Source organism: Nylanderia fulva, unplaced genomic scaffold, assembly GCF_048542155.1.
Source record: "Nylanderia fulva isolate GAGA-0341 unplaced genomic scaffold, ASM4854215v1 Scaffold30, whole genome shotgun sequence".
Taxonomy (NCBI): domain Eukaryota; kingdom Metazoa; phylum Arthropoda; class Insecta; order Hymenoptera; family Formicidae; genus Nylanderia; species Nylanderia fulva.
This window is the reverse complement of record NW_028190369.1, coordinates 2,090,250-2,113,903: the sequence shown is the minus strand read 5'-3', so window position 1 is coordinate 2,113,903 and position 23,654 is coordinate 2,090,250. Positions and strand designations below refer to the sequence as shown.

General features: G+C 37.8%; 1 protein-coding gene across 9 annotated transcripts in view; it reads right to left on the bottom strand.

Moving 5' to 3' along the window:
* The window catches only part of dlg1 (MAGUK family member discs large 1), a 339,004-nt gene that overhangs the window by 51,126 nt on the left and 264,224 nt on the right, over positions 1-23,654 (bottom strand). For 8 of the 9 annotated variants that reach the window (XM_085484642.1, XM_085484645.1, XM_085484644.1 and 5 more), the window contains 4 exons: positions 16,346-16,621; positions 13,328-13,540; positions 10,055-10,217; positions 7,828-7,966 (listed from right to left, as the gene is read on the bottom strand). In XM_085484642.1, coding sequence (XP_085340768.1) covers positions 7,828-7,966; positions 10,055-10,217; positions 13,328-13,540; positions 16,346-16,621 — 791 coding nt within the window. The remainder of the gene's footprint in view (positions 1-7,827; positions 7,967-10,054; positions 10,218-13,327; positions 13,541-16,345; positions 16,622-23,654) is intronic. The other variant, XM_085484643.1, reaches the window with a different exon arrangement.

Genomic DNA, 23,654 nt, shown 5'->3' with positions numbered 1-23,654 from the left:
GTCATTGTCGTTTAATCTGTTGTTTCATTCAAATTTAAAAAAAAATCAGTAATTGACCTTTTACGAGGAAAAAAATAGAATACATTTTATGTTTTTGGAATAAAATCAATTTATTAAGCAAATAAAAGTTGCTGAGAAAAGATAATTTGAACGTAACGATTCGACCTCGACATTCTCTAGAAAAATCATCAATCAAGTTTCTTAGAGTGATCTTAAAAAAGTAAAGATCTGGCCCCATCTCGTCCCAATTTCGTCGCCAGACACGACAACAGAATGATTTTGATTAATTCGCGATGTCCACATTTCACGACGAAAGAGCGATCATTAATAACGCCAAGCACTTGTTTTCTTTTCGAAGGTCTTGCAACGTGTGTGCGCGAAACGCGTATGTGTTTGCGGAGGTGGTGAACTTCCGGATTAGTCGTACGCCTCGGTGAAAAATTTAATTGCGAGCTTTCTGCGAAACTGACGTGCCTCTTATCCAGCCCGAGAAAAGACGCAAAAAGAACACGTCGAAATAATATGACAGGATGTCGGTCCTTGCGAGGATCATCCCTGGCGTTAAGCGGCGTATGATGCAGAAAGACCGACGTTACGATAAGGCGGGACGGAAAGATAAATGAACTAATTTTTGTTCTCGTGGAGGAGAGAGATGATATAGCGCGGAATACTCGCGAAAGAGACAAAGTATGAGACAAATATTAAATTCTCACCAGGGCTTCAAATATACTCTACATATACATATTAATTGTCATTATATGGTTTAATTTCTAATTATGATTGATTATATATCAAAATATTATACCTTTTTTTTATTAACCGCGTAATCTCATGATTTATTTTTATAGATATACTTGTATTATACATTGAATACTAAATATTGAGTATTATAATACAAAATAATAATAACCATTTCTTCTTAGTATCCACAAATAATATACATAGTATATTTATGATTTAAATGATTTATAAGAGAGGATCAATTAAAAAAAAAGAGTTTAAAAGAGTAGTTAATATTCTAAATTATAAATAAGAGTGGATTATATATACGTACGTCATGGAAGGGATTGATAATTGTTTCAAACAAGAAAAAAAAATGACGTATACACGTATAAAAATACGGAAATTAATTCACGGTAAAGTTCACTTAAATGAACTTTTCAAGATAAACGCGAAATAAATTGGAACTCTTCCCTCTATCGCGATTCTGACGGCGGCGAAAGGGTTCGGTAGCGCGAGGTATCGAAGAAGGGTTGCAGAGCAGCTTCAGGTTCGTGCAAGTTTAATTGGTTTCCGGAATCCATTTTGCTGCCTGGTTTTTGACCTCCGCGACGACACGTTTCATTTTACCCCTAAACCCTGTCTGTGCTACGCCCGCGTCCGTCACTTCACTCTGTCTTCGGATATCGAGTTTTACCATCAACTCGCTGCGGGCGTTGAATCCGTCCGGACGTAACTTCCGCGAAAAGTGCCTTGTGCATCGCATGAAATTAAATCAGGAAATTTTCGCGACGTACGGTGGCGGATTCGGGAAATTTTCAATCTCTCCGAGCGGACGTTTCGTAGCGACGTTATCGTCGCGGAAAAATCTATATTTCCTCGTGATATATATGTACACGATTTTTTCATCTTCCGCCTGATTTTGGTCTCGCGATTTTAGTATTGACGTCATATTCCAGTGCGCGATCGAAAAAGAGGGACATCGTTTCCTCTCTTCTTTACATAATTTCCGGCTGGTTTAATGAAGTATCCGGGCTATTCACTACGACCGCGATAATCCGCTTACTTTGACTCCATACTAATGAGAAACTTTATGTACGATATAAAAAATATGTCATTAAATAGTTCCAACGATAACGAAGTTATAGTTTTTCCCGATCTTAAAATTATACATCTATAAATACGTCATTTAAAAAAATTCTACTGACTTTACGCGTATTTTATAATTAACAGAATATAAGTTATTAATAAGCAAGAAAACTCTGACAAGTTAAACTTACAAAATGTATATTTTACTAATCTCTTAATGTAGGAAACGGAGATTTTATATTTAAATACATAGATTTGTCTAACTCAATTGCCTGTTTAATTAATTTTTCTACATAAAACGTTTTTGAAAAATAGTTTGTGTAACGAAGGATTACAAATCAAGAATTTTATTTTTTTTTTTTTTCGTATATTACCTCTTTTACTATCTCTCTATATTTTTTGTCTCTTCGAACTTTTTTCTTCATCTCGCAGATGATGGGTAGAATCATTCCCAGAGTTATGCCACGCGGTGAAATTTTTATCTCGCTCCCGGATTGACGAAACGAGGATAGTAAGGAGGACCAATATCGCGCTGACTCGGCGCTGTTGAAAAGCGTGCGCTGACATCGATGATACGCGAAATCTTGGCGGATCGCGAAAGCAAACCCCGCTAAATGACACCGGGTATAGTTGATTTTGCGGTCGAGAATTTCTTCCTCTCTTCGACTATGGCATTTGATGGCGTCGCGACGACATGAGGACAGCTGAGCCAGCGTTATCACGCCACCGGAAGACTTATTGGCCCGTGGACTCAATGACCGCGAGTTCATACGTCGTGTCGGTTACAGATTGTTTCTACACAGACACTTCCGACTCGTTAACAACCGATCAGCGAAACTCGTGACAAATCGCGACAGACACCACGTCCTTTGACAGATCTCACGACCGATAAGTTCATTTATTTTTTTTTTTTTTCATGCGATTGCACATTTTGTTATTCGTGTAAGATCGTTCAGTTGTGAGTCCAACAAATTTTTTTGCAATGTATTGAAAATTTTTTCTTTTTCTCTTTCTCTTGTATAATCTTTCATTTGTTCTAAATATATTTTTTTAATTAAAAAAATATTTGAAACGTATGTATTTTAATTCTAAAGAAAACATGTGTTAAATATTGATCGGCAAATATAAATAATTTATAATATATATTTATAATTAATTATGGAATAAAAACAAATATTAATGCTTTAAATAAGTTAATATTTCTGCAATCTCTGGTGATCTCCGCATAAAATCAAAAGAAAAATTTTTGATTTAATGAGAAATTATATAATGTACATACATAAAATTAATTAAAAATATTAACCATTTTTATCTTTGCATAATCATATTATGTTTCATTCATAGGTTTAACTACCGCTTTTGATTTTATTTTTATTTCTCTTTATAAGAGAACTTTATAACATGGAGAGTGTGTTTTAGAAAAAATAATTGAAACATGTGAATGCTTTAATTAACACTTAATGCAATAAATTAAGAGAAAAGAAACAGAGACATTTTTTCTTTCATAGTTAAATTAGTCTAATTTCAAGAAACGTTTATCGTTTAAATTTCTATGGTTTTTATTAAGCACGCCTCACAATGCCACGTTTCCCAGACAACGACCCTCCAGAGATCGTGCCGCAACAAACGATACATTATACAGAACGGTCCAGAATTGGGTCGCGGAGTGTAAATTAAACAAACTGTGCAAATGCACCCGTTGCGCGGTAGAGCAAGCGCATATTTTGCTGCAGATGGCACAGTCCAAAGGCATATGCGTTATGCGTGCTATGCAACGGATTTATTTTAGTTACAATGCGGACGGTCTACCGTAAAGGATTAAATAAATTTTATCCCCCTGTTGATCTAATTACAGAAAATCGTATCGCGCACCAACTTTAATACAAAGAGGAGATTATTTTGTCGCTACATGTTTTTTCACCATTGTAACATCACAATAACGAGATGTTGGAGTTGGAAAAAAGGGCGATATATACAGTTTTTCTGTTATTATTGATAATATACAGAGAGCAAATGTTAAACAACAAATGAATCGTGAAAATAAATTTAATTAATATCGATGCTAGGTTGCAGCGAAATGATGAAATAATACACAAAAAAGAACACAAACAAATAATATTTTTTTTTATTCTGGAATGGAAGGTTTCGCGAGTTACAAGCAAAAACCACTTTATAGAACACGCATGAGTTAGATATGCCGAAAATAGTGTGGCGTGCGAAAATCCACGGAAGTCCAGGAAGTCCCGAACAATGCAACGATTCCCGGTGTCGCGTCTGAAGGAGGAAAGGGAAAGGGAAGAGGAAAGGGAAAAATTCTGCAGGAAGTTCATGAAAAATTCCCAGTTAGTACCACCGCTTTGCCAGATCATCTCGCGCCGGAGAATCCATTATTCTTGGGTGCAAAAGTATCGCTTCCGCAGCCTTGGAAATTATTTGGCGCGAAAGTGTTCTTAATCCTCGCTACACGTGTTTCCATTGAGCATTGTCACACAACTGTGAAAGTGAGGCTCGCGAAAAGCTCATTGAAAAGTTTATTAAAGTGTCAATGTAATTGAAAGCAATTATCTGTATCGCATTTTTCTTTAGAGATTCTCACGACAATATACATTTTTATAATAAATTAATATTTGATGTAAAGCAATAAAAAATAGTAAAACAAAGCAATAAAAAGCTTCAAAAGTCAATCTCTGTATCAGAAAATTATGTAAAATAAAGTATAATAAAATAGAGCAAAAGAGGACAATATTAAAAAAAGAACATATTTTAGAATGGAGTAATTTCTAAAAAATATTGCAAAAAAAATAAAAAATATAAAAAAGAGGAAAAGAGGACAAGAAAATTATTAACCAAAATGAAATAAGGTTCATATAATTAAAATCATTAATAAGAGAAAAAAGATAAATACCGCAATGATAATCCCGCATTAAGAAAATACACGTAATTAATAAAGCTTTCATATAATTAATGTAGCTAGATGCTAAATTGTCGAGTAAATTTTTAATTTCTTTCGTACTTGGAACGTGTCATTGTCTAAAAGTTTGCTACTTCTGCGACTTCTCTCGTTCCGAACCGGACATCTCTGGTCAGGACGTCCGGCGGGGACAAGAGCAGAAGAAATTAAATTTGTCCCGACGTACGAGAGTGCGGTACAATGAGCCGAATGAAAAGAAGAATTTTCTGCCGACCATCAAAAGCCAGCAAACAAAGTATTCGTGATAAGTCGCTCAAGAGCGTCGCGAAAAGAGTAATCCGCAAAAGCGACGGACTCTTTCTTTCTCACAAACTCAGCAAATTTCACAGAAAGCTATAAGAATTCACTTTCATAACGTAACATATTGTAGCGCCGTAATAAACAAGTCGCCCAGTTATTTAATATGACAGCATTTGTCTCGAATGTTTCTTCCGTTTTGTTTGAAAATTAATTTTAATCTCGTTTGTAATTCATTTGCAATGAATTCATATCATTTCAATTGAGCCTTTAGTTGCTTCTCTGTGCTATAAATATGACAATTTAAGTTTCATTATTGAGATAATGGAATAAACGTGCATCCATCGTCCGGTATCGTCCAGTGTCGCGATGACCAGTATTCGGCGGTATCTGGCGAGGATGCAGTAGGACGCATTCGGATCGATACGGAGAGGATACCGCATCACGTAAGCGAGATTGGTCGGATCCGGTAACTCGCTCGCTCGTGACCCGAGCCAGCTGCGACCTTGGCCCGCATTTTGGAGATGCAGCTGCGCGCATGCCGCTACATGCATACCCGAATATGTCCATTCTCGTGCCTACGTGATCATTAAATTATATCGCCCAGGGAGCCGCATGTTAATCTCGATATCATTCGTATGAAAAATAATATTAATTCAAAGATGTAAAAGGTAAATAAATTCTAAGTGTCAAATGAATCCCTCGAATTACGGATTCATTGTATCGTAATAATATGACTGTGAAATACTTTCGATAAAACTTGGGCTATCGATAAATGATATTTCATTGAGTAATAGAGTATGATATTTTCTCTCATGTATGTTCGAGTTAATATTAAAATATGCATTTAAAAAAATAAAAATGCATTTGTATCTCGCAATCGGTGACGAGTCCGGCGAATTATACATGCGGATAAAAAAGCCAGCAAGAAATTAATCTGGAGGACCCGCAATGCGTACGTTAAGCGAAGCTGCGGAAAACAAAGACAAGTCCGCCAATCAATATTCTGTGAATAGTTCTAATCAAATGGGATAAAAATAAACTGTTTACCGCGAGTATGAGTGAGCTTTCATGATATTTTCTTCTCTTTGTTTTCTTTGTGTGTGCACATAATTGTTTTCTCATAACACGAGACGTCATGCCTTGCGATATTCAATACCTCGAAGTGACAGGACGGTTAGAAAAAATTATTATTTTTTCACGACGAAACACACCTTGATTGAGTTCAATTAAACGTCCGAATCCACGGTTTTTAATCGACAGCCGAATTTGTGCGGGCGAACAAACATTTGCAAATGTCCTGATGTTCTTGCACACAAAAAAAATATCATTTTATATCTTTTTGAACTTGCTGAATTTGGTGTTATGTAAACGACACGCGCAAATAGTGACGAATGCTTTGATCTTCGAAAATGGCTGCGCATTCAATGAGCGCTGTCGCTGAATCATTAACCGATAAAATGTGAGCGTGGAAATTCATATGGTTCAGAATATCGGCTGAAATGGAATGATGTATTCAGGAAATACCGCGAGTTTATGTTCGGAAAAGGAACAAATGCAGCTGATCGGCGGCGCACAGGTGCGCGAAACTTTTGCGGCTGGCTTAATGAAATATTCCATTCAATGGTAATGTTTAACTATGGACTGACTCTATCAGCAGCAGCAGTACGGAATAGCCAAGAGCGCAATTAGTTCTATCGCGCGCGCCATCTCATCCCTTTCTCTCGATCAAAGTTCAATTTTTTATACGCCCTCCCACTCGTGCCAGTACTGAGATTCTTCGAGCAAATGGAAAATTAAATTACATTAAATTAGATTGGATTTGTTACGTATATATACTCTTTATATATAGACTCGAAATCTCGCTCGAAACATTTCGCAGTTTTTTTCAATTTATATATACAATTATATTGTATACACAGTTTAATATTTTTGAAAAAAGTGAAAAATATTGAAGAGGAGATGTATAGAATTTATCAATATTTTACAACAAAATCTAATAAGGAATTTAAACAAAACAATATAAATGTGAAAAAACCGAGAAATCGAATGGCTGATTGTATAAGGATGCAACATTTCGGGCGTTGCCGCATCGCATCTCTAACTTCGCATTTCGTCCAATTCTCTATTCCGCTTGCGCGATGTCCAGCGGCGACCTTAACCCGAACAATCCTGAGTCCACGACGATGTTGGAGCCTCGTGCGCGCAATAACGTACGAGAGAGGTTAACGACAAATGGACAGGTCAATAGAAGGAGTCGAACTGGCGCGAGTAAGCCTCTATACCAGAACTACATAATGTGTCCGGACCAATCCCACTTTCATGGCACAGCCGAGCTCGGTGGACTCGATGAGCCCTTGATCCATCGGCAATTAACTCGTGCGAACCGGTTCGACCGCAGCCTCCACCGTTTATTCGCGACCCTTCGAAAATAGCCGTCCGATACACGCGATTTATCCGTTTTATTTAGCTTACTTTAGAAATTAACGTAATCAGGTTCATCACACGATTACACTCGAGTAATCGCTGAAAATCGTTAATCTGCGCGACAAAAGCGCATTTGCTGGCTACATGTAATGGGTTAAAGCTTTTGAACCCATAAATTCGCACGCGTTGTCAAAAAGTAGTCTGTCGTGCAATAAACGAACAGACCGACGAGATAAAAACTCGATGTATCTCGAAAATATTTCGATGCGACCAACGAGTGAGAGAAAACGCGCCAATATTTGTTAAAAAATCTTTGAAAAGATGACTAACGTGACTATTCATGCTTCGCAAAAAAAATGTTGAGCAAAGGTAAAGTGACTCACCGTGAGACATCTTCCTGCGATACTGCCCGTGGTGTTCCAGCGGCTTGGAGAGCTAGGGAAGACGCGTGACGTGATTCCTGCGAGTACGGTAGCGTCGCGGTGTTGTTTTCTAGCGCCGACACGGAACCGTTTTGCTTACCTGTTGGCATATACAGAAGATATTCTCTTTTTTATTTACCATTATTTAACCCCTCACCTTTTATGTGTATGCGCGAGATAGGCGATTGAAATTGTGTCGAGAGAGAGACATTTTCGTCGACGGTGTTTACATCAATATTGCTTTGTTTATATCGAACTTGCTCGACATGAAATTTGACTGCCACAGTTTTTAACTGACATACGTATTTTCGTAAATTTACTCTTATAATAAATAGAATATTTATTGAAATAACGTATTTCTAAAAATAAAGGAACTTATTTACGATAATAATTGAATAAAAATAGTAATTAGCTCTATTAAACTTAATGTTTGTGAACAAAGAAGGGCTGTAAGAGCTATATTAAACAAATTGCAGTTGTCAGATAATCTTAATAAAATTCATTTAAAACGAGAAAATAAATACATAAGAAATAAACATTTATGTGTAGATGATATTAATAAAATGTATTTTAAAATGAGAAAATAAATATATAAGAAATAAAACAATTATGCGAACGTTTCGGCTGACATTTCAAGCCTTCTTCAGCGCAATACAAATATTTTAATTATAAATTAGAACGTGATATTAAACATTAAAGACGGTAGTTAACATAGTCAAGATAATAAATGATGTAAAGAATTGAGGCATGTGATGTAAAGAAAAGTAGAAAATCCTGATCTATTTTTATTAATTTTTATTATAAGATAATTCCATTTTATTATCATGATATTTTCACGAGTTTTTCGTCGATTATTTTTTATGAAGTATAAAAAAAGGAAATCAGTAAATAAGGTTGAAAATAGCGATCTTAATCTAAAGCAGGCTTGTTTATTTACGTCGACGCTTCTCTGGGAAACTCACTGCGTTCTCGCGCGACTGCGCTGGGAGATTAAAGCAAATATTTGGATAATCATTCTGCGGGGCACCGATCTACCACGGCATTAAAGGGACAATTTGAATTCAGTCGGCAACCAGCAGTTAACCACCAGCTTTTTTCACTCGTGAACTGTGCTGTTGTATATTTTTTCCGTTTGAAAAAGCAGAATATTGTCGCTATAAAAAAATCCCACGACAGGTTTTAGCTTTAATATTTCGGGAAGCGATCTTTCTCTTCGTTCGTGAAAAGAGAACAATAAAGAGAGATCTTCCACTCGTAATAGTAATCGATCTCTTTATATTCATTCGTGATTCTCGCACATACCAAATTACGGAGAGCGTTTCGTCAAATCGCGAACGACTCTTCCTCTTTTTTGTCGACGTTTTCCCGTACCATCGAATTTTAACATCGCACTCTCGAGATTTCCCCGATCGGACATTTCAGACACGCGTGTGCGCCGCATTCGTATAGCCCGCGCGATAAACGGAAACGGGAGATAAGACCGCCTGCGGGAGCGCGCGCGATTCAAGGTGAGTTTACGAGCACGGTTTTACGAGACCGATGAATAAGTTACGGCCCGATCGTCGGTAAAGCCCGGCTGACGCGGAAGACTCGCGGATCAAAAATTCATTTCCGCATCCCTTGGAAGCGGAAGGTTCGTCCGGGGTTTCTTTCCAGGGAACCCCACGGTGACGAGAGTCGCGGTTCATTTGAATTTCAATGCGCCGCGACTTTGAATAATTAATAAAAGACCGTAATTATTGTTCCAATCGCGGGACCTTGTGCGATGGAAAAGAGATGAAAAATATGATTGCGAAGACGGTGGGACAATTTTTGCCAAATGTCGGTTATTAAATTGAATATGACTGCGCAATCTCGTCGGAATAAATCATAGAAATAACGAAATAACATCACAGTCTCTACGAAATTGCCGTTGCGTTTATATTAAATATATTATATAGAACATTCTGCATTCAATATATGATATTATTATAAGAAATAAAAAATCAGAATATATTACAAAAATAGAAATTAAACATCATATAATTTATAAGATCTATTCAATCTTAATGGAATCTGACATTTGTTCAAATTTCATGATATACTGATCAATCTTTCGTTGCGTGAAATGATTATTACCGATTTGCTACGTTCTAATCTCATTAGACGACAGCTTATCTACGAAATACATGTAAAACTGATTACTTACGTGGCTGAGGCGAAAGAGAATTGTCCGTTGCTATTGGAGGAGGAGGCGGAGGTACGATCCCACTTTCCGGTTTGGCGACCAGAAGTACGACGCGATCTTGGGTCGCCTTCAGGGTCGCCACAGCCTCTTCGTGTGTCACGTTCTCCAGGTTTTTATCGCCCTGCTGAAATCAACGATGATTCAGTATTTTAGCGTTATACGCTCTTCTTCAATCGCGCGCATTTAACATTGAATCATTGATCAAGGGCAGAGGAGATATATTTGAAACATTGCCAGTATCTATCTATTTCTTCGCAGTTCGAAATTTCAAGCGACACGTCACCAATAATATCCATCTATAGAACGAGTCGTTAGAAATTAGCGTATAATTCCTAGTGAAATCCTGTAGCAAAATATAGATGGCAATGAACAAGAGACACATTTCTGCATTTATGCCTCGCATCCGTATTCATTCACCGCGCGATTTATTCGCTTCTCGCGTAGATATCATTCACTGGGAAATGTCCTACTTTTCCGTCCTGTTTATCGAGAAACCGGCTGAAGAAAGACTGTTTCTGAGATACGAACTTGGCACAATCGTGCGACGTACACAAACGACTCGATCGCAGTGCCGTGAGCATTCGATAATTGATTTTCGCTTTCAATTTCCCCTGTCAACCTCTCTCTCGTTTCTCTCTTTCCTTTTTTCCCTTCCTCATTCGTTCATCGCAATTGTCTCCCTTGAGACAAAGACAATCGCGATTATTACCGCGCTGACGCGCATTGAAAGACGATTAACGAGGAAACTGCAACGCGATTCTCTCCAGTGGATCGCTAATCTGTGATTTAGTCACGCTTTAAATTCAAGTATATATAGGAAGAAACATATATAATAAATATATATATCGTAACCATGACAGAATTTGATTTTCGTTAATAACATTAAACAATATTTATTATGCAACTATTTCAAATTATATTCCCATTATTTTATCTCAACGACTATAAAATTTTATATGTAATTCCATTAAGTTGAAATAACTCTCTGTAAAGAAACTCTCTTTGCAGAAATTTTTAAATTTATATGGAGAGGGAGAATATATTTGTTTAATAAAAATTATGTACGAGGAGAGGCTTATGATCGCAATGTAATCAAGTGAGATCGAAAGTTCTTGTTCTTAAGAAAAACCGGCGGTTAAAGTGCGGATAGGAAAAGTAGATTAGGTTTTCCAAGACGCCACCAAAGTAATTGATAGCTCTTCCATCAGCATTATACAGCTGGCGTTATATGGCAGACGGCAGCTTTCGCTAGTCTACGATTTTTCGCTTCGGCGATTTCACTACCTTTACGGCAGCCTTTTGGGAGCCACGCCAAAAAAGCGCCGATTAAAGCTACCGCGAACGAGTCAGCTGGCTTGATTTATGACTATCGTTGGAGAGTGAAGTGCAAAATGCGCGCGTACGATCGAAAGACGCTTTCTCTCCTCCCTCTTTTTTTTTTTTTTTTTTTTTTTTTTTACGGAAGTGCGTTGAAAGTCATAGCTTTTCATGCCACATCGAAGGTGGCCATCGGATTTTTGTCGATTATGAAACTAATCGAAATCTGAACGATTTCTCCATCTTTCCATAATATTCCATATCCTTCAATTTTATTTACAAAATTTATTAGAATTTTTTTGTCTTTCGCAAAACAATATATAGATACTAGAAATAAATATAAAGCGTTAAAATCTTACTGTAAAATAATTTTAGCCTTTAACTCGGCAAAATTATAGAAAAATAAACTTGAAATTACGTTATTGCTCAATCAAGAAAAACATTGAAAATATTTCCATATCAAAAGTTTAATCGAATCCTGATCCACTCTAAAAAAAAAAAAATAAAAAATAAAAAAGAGAAATCCCTCCATTATAAATTTTATAATTAGATGGAAGAGAAACTTGTGTGACATGTTCCGTGGAGGATGTTAAAAAATACTTTTGTTATTTTTGGCAATCCAATAGAACGTATCCCAAGTTTTTCTCTTCACGGATTATAAAATATAAAATTTATAATAAATAGAGTTTACCTGGGGAATAGATTAGAGCGCAATTAAATTTTCGGTATGGAAATTTGTTCACACAATCAGCTGTTTACGACAGTGTCCCGAAACTTTCTTGCCGCTTACGTTTAATTCTTCCGCGTGGCAAAGTAATTATCGATCGTAGGGTAATTAGTTTTAGCGTACGTAAAAGTCCAAAGTTTTCGAGAGTAATTATAAAACTCGAAATACTTTTCAGACTCGCTCGAGCATAGGTACTATAAATTCATGTTTTTTTTTCATGCGATTTATATGCGTATTTTCCAATCGTAAATATACATTTTCTACACTTTCAAAGACCGCTTTTATTTCTGTTTCGAACTATATTTCAAAGTCGGTAGAAGATTCACGATAGAATCATCAGACTTTATCAGAGCCGCAATCGAAATTATCTTTATACTTTCTCGATATTTTTGGTAACCCTTGGGAGAAGATATAGATAAGAGGATGATTTGCCATAAAGCCCTAGTTTCTCCAATTATTATAAAATTTAAAAAATTATATGGATAAAATTTTTTGAGAACGAGTTGAAATTTGATTAAACTTTTAACAATACTGAAATTTTTTAAACAATAATGTAAAACTTTCTCACAGGGCCTATATTTTATTCATATAATATGAAAATATATTTTATTACTCAAATATTACTTCGCTCAACGTATATTATTAATTTTCATTTTTTGGACAGCAATCTAAAAAAAATAACATATATGACTCACACGACACGTGCGTCATTATAAAGTAATCAGCCTCTTATAGAATATTTTATCGCGAGAAAGGAATTCTACAAATTACTTATGATATTTGGAAAGGTAATGCAATCTATTTACACATATCTCTACATTTATCTTTCTACACGAGAAGGAGAGGGAGAGAGAGAGAGAGAGAGAGAAAGGGAGAAGTTGTCATAGACATAAAAGGGTGGTTTCGCAGTCGCTCTTTCGAAATGAAAAATGGTCGCGACTTTATTTTTCTACAAACACACGTGCTCTGTTCTTCAACTGTAAAAAAAACAAGCAAAAACCTAGACGAGCTTTCAACCTATTTATCTCGAAACGAGTCGTGTTTGTGCCACACGATTCAACGTATCATATATATTTTGCAGTGCATAATTTGATTCGGACAAAATATATGTATATGCTATCTATATATTTCGGCAAAACACAAACATTTCGCGGCGCGCGAGGAACAAATGATGTGATAGATTTACTTACCAGAGCATTCCTGACGGCCACCAATTTGTCACCGACGACGAGACGACCGTCTACCTGGGCGGCTCCGCCATCCATGATTTTGGTAACGTAAATCCCATTATCGCCTGGTATATGTTGATTGCCGATACCGCCGGCAATGCTGAAGCCGAGGCCCTTGTTACCCTTGATAAGCTCGATCTCCATTAGCTGAGTGTGTCTCCGTCGACGTACGTACTGAAAATCGATGCACCAACATGACATTAATTGAGCACGGGCCTCGAAAGAGACCTCCTCGCCTCGATTAACGAGTTAATTTCGAGGAAGTTGAACGTTTTTAAATTTAAACAGCGTAATGCTCGTTTTGTTTGAGAAGCATTTAAAAAGGAAGCTCCATTTTGCGCTTTTTCATTCCCGGTGTAACAATGAATCCACGTAATTAAATGCCCGTTCGATGGCTGATCGGAGGAGATATATACCCATTCGAACTACTCTCGTTTACCCGGTGAGATTTATAAAGTGGATTTGTTCCCGTTCGACGCAATTCTCCTTAAAGGCCCGTTTATATCGCCTTTTAAGATGGTTTCGGTACGTTAATTAAACTTTGCACGGGTAAAGCACTGTTAAGTGTTACGAGATTGCCGATTGATATACCTACATTTTATCGTGATGCAAACGAGATTAAAATATTTATTAGCATTAAAATACATGAAAAATATTTTTCTCTCTATTTTTCGTAAAATCACTGATTTTATAATACAATAAAACGCGATTAAATATGAGTAGAAATAATTTAATTTCACAAATATATGCAAGGTGCAATAAATCAAGCGTTCATTATTTTATGTACCTATGCCGCAGTTTCTGCATTGTAAAATAACGATCTCATATATACCCATCATAAATATTTAAAAACTTATGTTTGGATGCAATAATTTTCACAACCATAAATTAAATTTGATTGCGAATCACTCATAAATCTAGATTGTATAAAATTGAGTTTATTTCCGACGGTCGTATTCTTGTATTAAAGATGCGTTTACGCGGAACAGGAGTAGCTGCAAAGCCGGACTTTATATCTGGATACCTAATAATAATATTTAGGATAGTCCAGCCGTAAATGCCTTTATGCCTTCCTAATTATTTCCAGAAAAAAGGATTAAGCATGCAGAAACGTTGACAAACGAATCCCTCAAGAAACATTATTTTCGAAATTATTTTTCTGGCATATTATTTCATTTGAATTTTTCGAAAACTTCATATTATAGATTTTAGAAAAATTTTTGATTAAAATTTTTATAAAACAAGATGTACACAATCTTCGATTGTTTATGCTAAACTATCCACACATCAACTCTTTTTTTCCTCTCGAAAAGGAAGCTACAGGAGTACAATCCACCTGGGAGATTTTTTTTTATCGAAGGGTGACATTAACGTATATCTAAGAGGCGCGTAACGAACGATCCCATCGAAACTTTTCCCCATTCCTCGGCGACTTTGTCGGGCTACAGGAATCTCGAAAGGCCTCGGGTGAGTGATCGTCGCTTCGGGACTTTTCTCAGGCGTATAAGCCGAAGATATTCGATGCGTCTTTATGACAAATATGGAATCCGGGAAAGGCCGTCAATCTCGCGAAACTTTCTGCGACTCGAAATGTCGCCGTGAAATTGATGACATTGGTAAAAAAAAAAAAATCGCAAGCACTTTGACGAGAAAGCGGAACGAAGAAAGTTCGCGGTAAACTAAATTGCGAAAAAGCACGCGCGATAACCGCATGCAAAATGATTAAAATGACAAGTATGAAACAGAGACAAATCCGATGGTGAAGTTATACACGAAGTATCATCGATATCTCTATATTTGACGGAGACTGCAACGCGCATCTTACTAAATAAACAGCAATAATATACTGATAACGTTTGCCTAATATACAGTTAATTAAGCACTCGGTTATTAATTATTGGCAGATAGCTTAGAAATTGCATATGCATACGCAGCGCAAGTTTAACAGCAGAAAGCACATGCGTTACAACATTTGCAATTCAATTATTCCTGACACATTCGTCGTCAATTAAATCCGCGTACTTGAGATGCGCACATGATATGGCATATGATCGTAGTGTGTAATAATGTGCCGTCCTTTTAACGCCTGTTCAATTCAGTTAAATTCAGATTTGACGTTTGCATGCGTTCGCATACGGTGTCATGCGTCAATTAACGTCAATCTTTTGGGAATTGCATTTTTTCTTTCAACGTTGTAACTCGCGTTTTATAATAATTTGTAAATAGATAATCATTAATTATATAGAAATCGAGACACAGTACTCCTTTTTTTATATAATTATAGATATATAATGTAAGTCATATCGAAATGTACAAATGTAGGCGAGGCCTCTGAGATAGCGATAACTCTATCTCTCGACAATTAAGTAATGCACTTTATTAAAGTTAATAAGAACTCGATCGACGTAATTAATTTATTCATCAAAAGTTCATATTTTATGCATCAGTTGCTCATTTATATGCCATATCAAGAGTTCTTGAAGTTCGAAAGTTTTTTACTATAATTTCCTTTAAGGGAAAATAAATTAAATATAAATGTAAATAATCACCTACATATTAGGAAGCGGAATTTTTTGGTAATAATTACATTCTATATATTTACAAGTTTCTATAATCTGTTTCATTTCCATCCCTATTTTTTCATTCACTTTTTACTATGTTTCTGTAAATTTCAGCGGCTATATATATTAATTTTAGAAATCAATTTTTAAAAACTGCCTGAGAAGGCAATCTGTACTTGATATCTAAAGTTATATTAAACTTTGATTTGGAGGTTTTAACTAAAAAAATTAGAAGCCAAAAAAGAAAGTGTATATATTAATATTTTTTGAAATACCTCTACTGCTGCTTTAATTAAAAGCTTTGCAGCTGTCGAGTGCTCACAAGTGCGCTCGCAGGTAGAACAAACGCTGCAAGAGCGTCCCAATGGGAACAAGTACATGCATATTACGCGTAATGGAATTAGAGGGTAAAGCTTACCAGCTTGACGGTGTTGCCGGCCCGTTTCAGCGCGTCTACGGCGGCCGCATGCGGTACGTCGACGACGGACACGTCGTTCACCTGCAGTATCGTGTCGTTGACACGTAGGCGGCCATCCGCGGACGCGGCGCCGCCCGGTATGAGCTTAGTGATGTAAATTGCAGTATCGTTGCCGTAATGCGGATTGTCGGTGCCGCCGGCGATACTGAAACCTAGGCCCGCCCCTCCTCGTTCCAAAACGATCTCCTCGTACTCCCAGTCGTCATCGCCATTCACCTGAAAGCATAAACGCGTGCGTGTGACATTATTTTTATGTTCCTTATATATCTTCAGGAAGAGGGTGTCCAGCAGACTTAATGAAAAAATTCCCTGAATTTTTAGTATTATTTTTTCCAAATATATAATTTGCATATATCTATATAGTAAATCAATTTTAAATGTTGAATCATGAAATTCTTGAGATATTTTTGTCAACAATGAAAAGGTTCGGAAGTTGAATGAAAATTTAAATCAATTATACAATCTGTATTATATGTACGATAATCGAAACGAATATGTAACTATAAATTATTTAAATAATCACTTTTTATTTATATTATATCAATTTTTTAATTTTGTCTTTGTCAAACACATTGAAATAAAATAACACGACGATGAAAATATAAACTAACGAACACGCTGTAGATGAATCGATTTTTAACAGCAGAAAATTAGCGTGCTGGGAGTCAAGGAAAAGTTTGACAAATGTAGAATAATGTGAAAAAATCCAGATAAATGGTAAAATTTTCTGACTTTTCACTGACAATTCCAGATTTATAAAATTCCCCGACAATGCCCGGTTTTCCAGATTTTTCTTACCGATAGACACCCCGTATAAGTTTTATTGTGTGTGAACACAAAATTTGTTTGTTAATTTTTGAAGTAATTAAACATGGCAAAAAATTGTCGAGGGTCACAGTAATCAAATAGAGTGTCTTATTAAATCTTAATCTAGAAAGAAAGTGTTCTTCTCTGACGAGGGTCTAGGCTCCGCACGACAGTTCAGAGTCGTGGGGGTATCCACAATCCTAATTGCATGGGGAACTTATGCTCTCCCTGCGCCAGGGTGAGGTTAAGCGGTTAATTGATTTTGAGCCTCACATGAGAGAGTAGATTAGGTTGTGCACCGTCCCGATCGATGGCGGTCGGTTACGCTGGGACAAAGCAGGTCGTTTAAGCCCTCGACATCAGTTGACGCGGCGTTATAGATCGAAACACTATTCCGTTTATATTCCAACAAGGCAGCGCACATTGTTTGCATTGTGCATTGTATGCAGGATGAGTGATAAAGAGTACGTTTGCAGTATATACTATACTCTCTTTGAAGAAAATTAGAATACTTTTTCAATGATCTGGTTTCAGCAGAAACGAATTCGAGCGAGATTGATATTTGCGAATTATTCATTGATTCATTTCGCGTAAATTTTATCGTCGTTACAAGTCGACGTTATAAATTGATGCACGTGCAAAATTCTGGGAAGCATGGCGTTTGGCTGGCTACGAAACTCGTTACCCGGTCGAGCGTTTTAAAAGACCTCATCGTCTAATTAACTTTAGGCAACGTCGACGTAAAACATATTATATTAATATTCCGTGACGATGGGATAAAAAAAGATCGGTCGTGCGAGAATCAGTATCGTCAACTTTCTTGCTTTTAAATTTGGTGTCAAGGTAAGCCAAGTCAATTAAAATTTAAAAAAACACATCAATCAAGATAAAAAAAAAAGGAAAGAAAAAAGAGCATTCGAAAAAATGTAATATACATCATTCTTTACACACCCGAGAATGTATTGTAAAAAATGTGAACAATTGTGTAAAATAAAGAATAATAAGAGCCCTATAACGCGAAATATTATTATGCGATCACAAGCGAAGGCGAATTTAATTAAATCAGTCGAGAAAAGCGGTGGAAAACTTATATACGATTAACACGATCCCCGGAGGATTACACACCTAATGAAGTAACACAGGATTTCCTGCAGGAGAGCAAACAGTAAAGGCCCTTCACGCGCGCGATCGCGCAATATAATTATCCGCAATCCACCAGAACGTGCAAAACCATTTTAATCGGATCGGAAGCCAAGTAAGCCATAGAATAATATGCTAGGCGAACACGTTCTCGCACTACAATCTATTGCACGTCTCTAAATGCGTGTCAGTGTGTTGCGATACGTTTACATTCGATACAATCAAACGGTACGATTCAATGGAGTGTCTTTGGATATGCATTATATAGATTACAGTAGATTAAAATTTACACCTATGTTAAATTAGAAGATATTGTCACCGTTGATGTATTATTGATATCAATATTTGTTTCTAATGGATACATTCGAAATGTCTCGTTTATATCTTGCGTAGAAATTAAAAAATCGAATAAATAAATAATTTTTTTATATCAATAATAAGGTTTATATGCTCGTGAAAAAGATTTAGCATGAAAATCGCGCAACAATCCTCGAGAAACGACAGCTGCAGCGATCGGTTCTTCCTAAACCATCGGCATCAAAGCGTAATACTCGACAGCGTATCAGTTGCACGTTGGATTCTTTGTACATCTCACCGAATGCTACCGTATAGAGGGTTAAAGGCCTCGCAGAGAACGCACGAAACCGATGATCATCATCGCAATTATGCGTCTAGCCGCGTACGTGCCATTCCGATCGCGTCAGTTGTTAGCGCAAACAGATCCGATACGGAAGGCGAAAGGATGATCCGCGATGCGGCGAAATTCTCCATCTCTCTCCCGCGCACGCGCATATATCGGAATGCATCTCTGGATGCATTCCGATGCGCCTGCACCGGCCGACGCGCGTGCAGATTTGACGCACGCAATGCGATAGCTCGATGCATATATCGCGGAAATTAATCGCCCCGGAATTATGCTATTCTGTTAAAGCTCTTCCCCCTATTCTTCCTCCCTACTATCCCATCCCTTGTATCTGCAACAACGTCACCGATCGCGGCCCATCAACGTCGCGCCGCGGCAATTATGTCCGCGCGAGAATTAGCCGGCGATTAACGACGCGATTATGCAGCCGCGCTAATTAATTGTGCGACGAAAGGGGCTCTCGCGCGATTCCGCGCGCGCTCTACCGCAGCGGCGTTAGTTTATCCGATTTGTTTGACGGCTGGTTACTGGCGTCGATAAATTGGTCTGCGCGTTTCGCGCCGATGCATACCTCTCGTATCTGCGGCGGCACAGATCGACCCGCGTCTGTCGAGCCACGGTTTCAAGGGAATGCGTACCGAAATAAATTAATATGGCGCTCATTTTTTCTGGACATGACAAAGTATTATGTGTTTTTTTTTTATATAACTGAAAATTGTTCGCTCTGAAAAATTCATTATTTTCAAATTTTCGCGAAATTTCATCGCACAATTTCATGCAATTAATTTTTTCGTAATATATATATATATATACATTTATATTACAAAATTATTTCTTTTATAGATTAGATATGCTGTAAGATTATGCTGGACCGAGTGCATTAATCAAGAACAGCTAGTTACCATTTTCTGAATCCGATTGACCATGGTGGCAATCATTATCCGATCAACCATCAAGTGGATATCCTCGACATCATCCTACCACTCGCGTGAAAATTAATAACATCAATGTATTGGGTTGTTCAAAAAGTCATTGCGTTTTTTTCCAATAGATAGCGCTGTCCACATTTATTTGTATCTGAGCGTGCCATGAATGTCAAATGTTTATGCACATTTTGTTGTTGACACTTAACCTAAAAACCAAAAAAAAAGTTGACGCAATTTAGTCGAGTTTTGTGCTTGCAATTGTAGTTTAAACATGGAGAATTTTGAAGAGCATATTCGCCATATTTTGCTTTATTACTTTAAAAAAGGGAAGAAAGCAACTGAAGCAAGGGAAGAGTTGCGTCAAGTTTACGGCAGACATGTCATTGAAAAACGTCAGTGCCAGAACTGGTTCGCCCGATTCCGTGGTGGTGATTTTTCGGTTAAAGACGCTCATCGCTCCGGTAGGCCTTCCGAGATTGACGACGATAAAATCAAGGCATTGGTGCAAGCAAATAAGCATTCAACGGTTCGGGAGCTTGCTACCGCTCTAAAAGTGTCCATTGGAAGTGTTCATGGACATTTGAAATCGCTTGGTTTCGTGAAGAAGCTCGATATTTGGGTACCGCATGAGTTGAAAGAAATTCATCTGACAAAGCGTATGAACGTCTGCGATCAACTCACCAAACGCGAAGAAAACGATCCGTTCTTGAAGCGTATGATCACGGGCGACGAAAAATGGATTGTCTACAACAATGTGAGCCGAAAAAGGAGTTGGAGTAAGCGAGATGAAGCACCGGAAAGGCAAGCAAAGGCGGACATCCACCAAAAGAAAGTGATGCTGTTAATCTGGTGGGATTGGAAGGGACCAGTCTTCTATGAGCTGCTTCCACAGAATAAAACGATCAATTCCGATGTCTACTGTGAGCAGCTACAGAAATTAAGTGATGCCATCGCACAGAAACGTCCCGAGCTGATCAATCGTAAGGGTGTGGTGTTTCACCACGACGATGCGAGACCACACACAAGTTTGGTCACTCGGCAAAAATTATTGCAGCTTGGTTGGGATGTGTTGCCACATCCACCATATAGCCCAGACCTTGCGCCATCAGACTTCCATCTATTTCGCTCCTTGCAAAACTCCTTGAACGGTAAAACGTTTGCTTCTGAAGACCTCATCAAACAGCACCTTGACAAGTTTCTCGCAGAGAAAGATAGGAAGTTTTATGAACGCGGTATTATGAAATTGCCCGAGAGATGGCAAAAGGTCATTGAACAAAACGGCCAATATATTATTGATTAATGTTCATTACGTATATTAAATAAACGCACCTGAAAATCAAATGAAAAAAACGCAATAACTTTTTGAACAACCCAATACTTCCGCTCCACCAGATCCGATTATACGTGGCGATGAGTGGCGCTTCGACTCGAACAATTTCAATAGCAAGCAGGTGTTGCCTCGCTAACGTTTGACAGGTAGGATTTATTACAGACGACGAACAGATTTATACGTTTTACGTAATGCGCCGCCGATCGTCGTCATGTCTGCGCGTTTATTCATTATGACGCGATTTTTGCCTCTCTCACCGTGCGGAGGATATATACGGAATTGCATAAATCCACGTCGCGTTTTATGCGACGCGCGTATATTATCGAACGACGACAATCGACAACAAAGAGACACGCCGATGTCTCGTCTTTTTATCGTGAATAAACTCGAATTTTTTGTTTAGTACTATTCCTCCCCTCGGATATTTGCCGCATGATGGAAACATTCGTTTTTTTTTTTTTTTTTTTTTTTTTTTTACGATTTGACAATTGACAATTCCGGAATTGAAAAGACGATAATTACACTCGCGATAAAAGAGCTCGATTTAATCATCTTTGATATTATTATTTCACACGAATGCACTTGCAACAATTTCGCGATCCGAGGATAGAGAGAACTATAGTTGTCGTACGAGCGTTTTTCGCGGACTGTGGGAATGATACGGCCGCAGAGAAAAGGCGAAACCACCGGGACTACCGTGGCGCAGCGACGCACGACGGCCAAGAAGAAGTAACGTTATCCGAGTCTCGGTTCTCCGGAGCATTACTTGCTCGCTCCGCTTGCGTACTGTCGTTGCCAGTCATCGCTATTATAATATCGGGCGGGGCGCGCGCGTTTACCGCCAGCTATTTCCGACACTCTGTAAAAATAAACCGCGGCACGCGTCCTGATCGCGTGGTGCGGCGTGGCAGAGCATGGCATGGCATGACACGGCACGACGTGGCGTGGTCGCCTAAATTAATCGGGCTGTAGCAAAATTTGATCGATGGCTCCTTCGTGCATTGACCGCTCGCACTAATTTTACGTTTCGTCGCGCGTAATTAAAATAGGCCGCGTTTAAAGGTGCCTTTTCATGCCCAGCATGCTGCAGCGCAGCAAATCAGTCACGTGATTAAAATTTATTAGAGCATATTTCTTTGTTCTCTTATTATTTCAAGGTTAAAATTACGATTTTTGCTTTTATATTCTCATAATAATTTATTTTATTCTGAAAAAAAAAATCTATTATTTAACTAATATAATAATAACAATAATTAGAATCAACTAGTTGCGCGCTCTTCTAGCTTTGCTGCCTTTGCCATTCGTTCAATTGAACTTCACCAATAGCCACAAACCGAAGTATGCTGTACGTGAAATGATACCTTTAACTTACGAAATTCCGTCGCGAAAATAAATCTCGCCGTGCCCGCGCATTCTCTGTCACTTTTATACGCGAAATGTTATTTTTAACCCTCGCCGATGACGCGATCGCGCGAAGGGCCACGTACGCACGTGGATCTCGGAAACTTGGCTCGGTATTATACCCGGAGGAGAGACATCGTCTGTGTTTCGAATTAACGTCCCGCCGTGTCAGAACCGGCTATATTCGTCGGTCTTTGTCGGTGCGCGCGTGCCGGTTAAAGATAGACGCGTTTCGTGGCAAAGTAGAGCGAATTTTAGGCTGCGCCGACCTTGAAAAGATAAGCACCGCGCCGTCCCATTATCTTGTTCAACGAGTTTTCGAGTAGAGGAAAAAAGTTACTCTACGTCTTCAAACAAAGTTTGAGGATTTAAAACGTTTTCCCGTCAAGATCGAAAATTCTATATCTTCATTATTTTGTCAGAGATAAGAGTGAGACTTGATGAAAAAAGCGAGCAGCTCTCTATCTTGGAGAAATAAATGCAAATGACACCGATAAAATAATAATGCGCGAGGAGATCGGGATGATATTGTGAGTTTTAATCTCCGGAAGTTTATACACGCGGAATGTCGGCGGTCAAACCGATAATTCAACGTGCAATCGCGGATTTAACAACGAATGAAATTACCGTCGTCGGTTGAATCCACAACTTTTCTTTCTCGCTTCTTCCTGTCATTCAAGTAGATGACGGATTTTCCGAGATGTTAGCAGAACTGTTGCAGAAGATGAGAGAGAGAGAGTTTGTTGAATTAAGAGGTAGCTGAACGTACGAAGGTCCATTACTGCGTCAGGAATTTACGCTTCGTGGAGAGTGAGAAAGGAAAACAGAGGAAAGATAAAAATTTAAATTATGAAAGAATAGATTAGAGAGAGAGGCAAAGAAAGGCAAAGATTTCTCGATGATAACTTTGATTTATAGAAGAAATTTTAAAACTAATGCAGTGTTTTTTCAAATACCACATTTCTTTCAGTTATTTAGTTTTACTTACCAATCAGTTTTAAT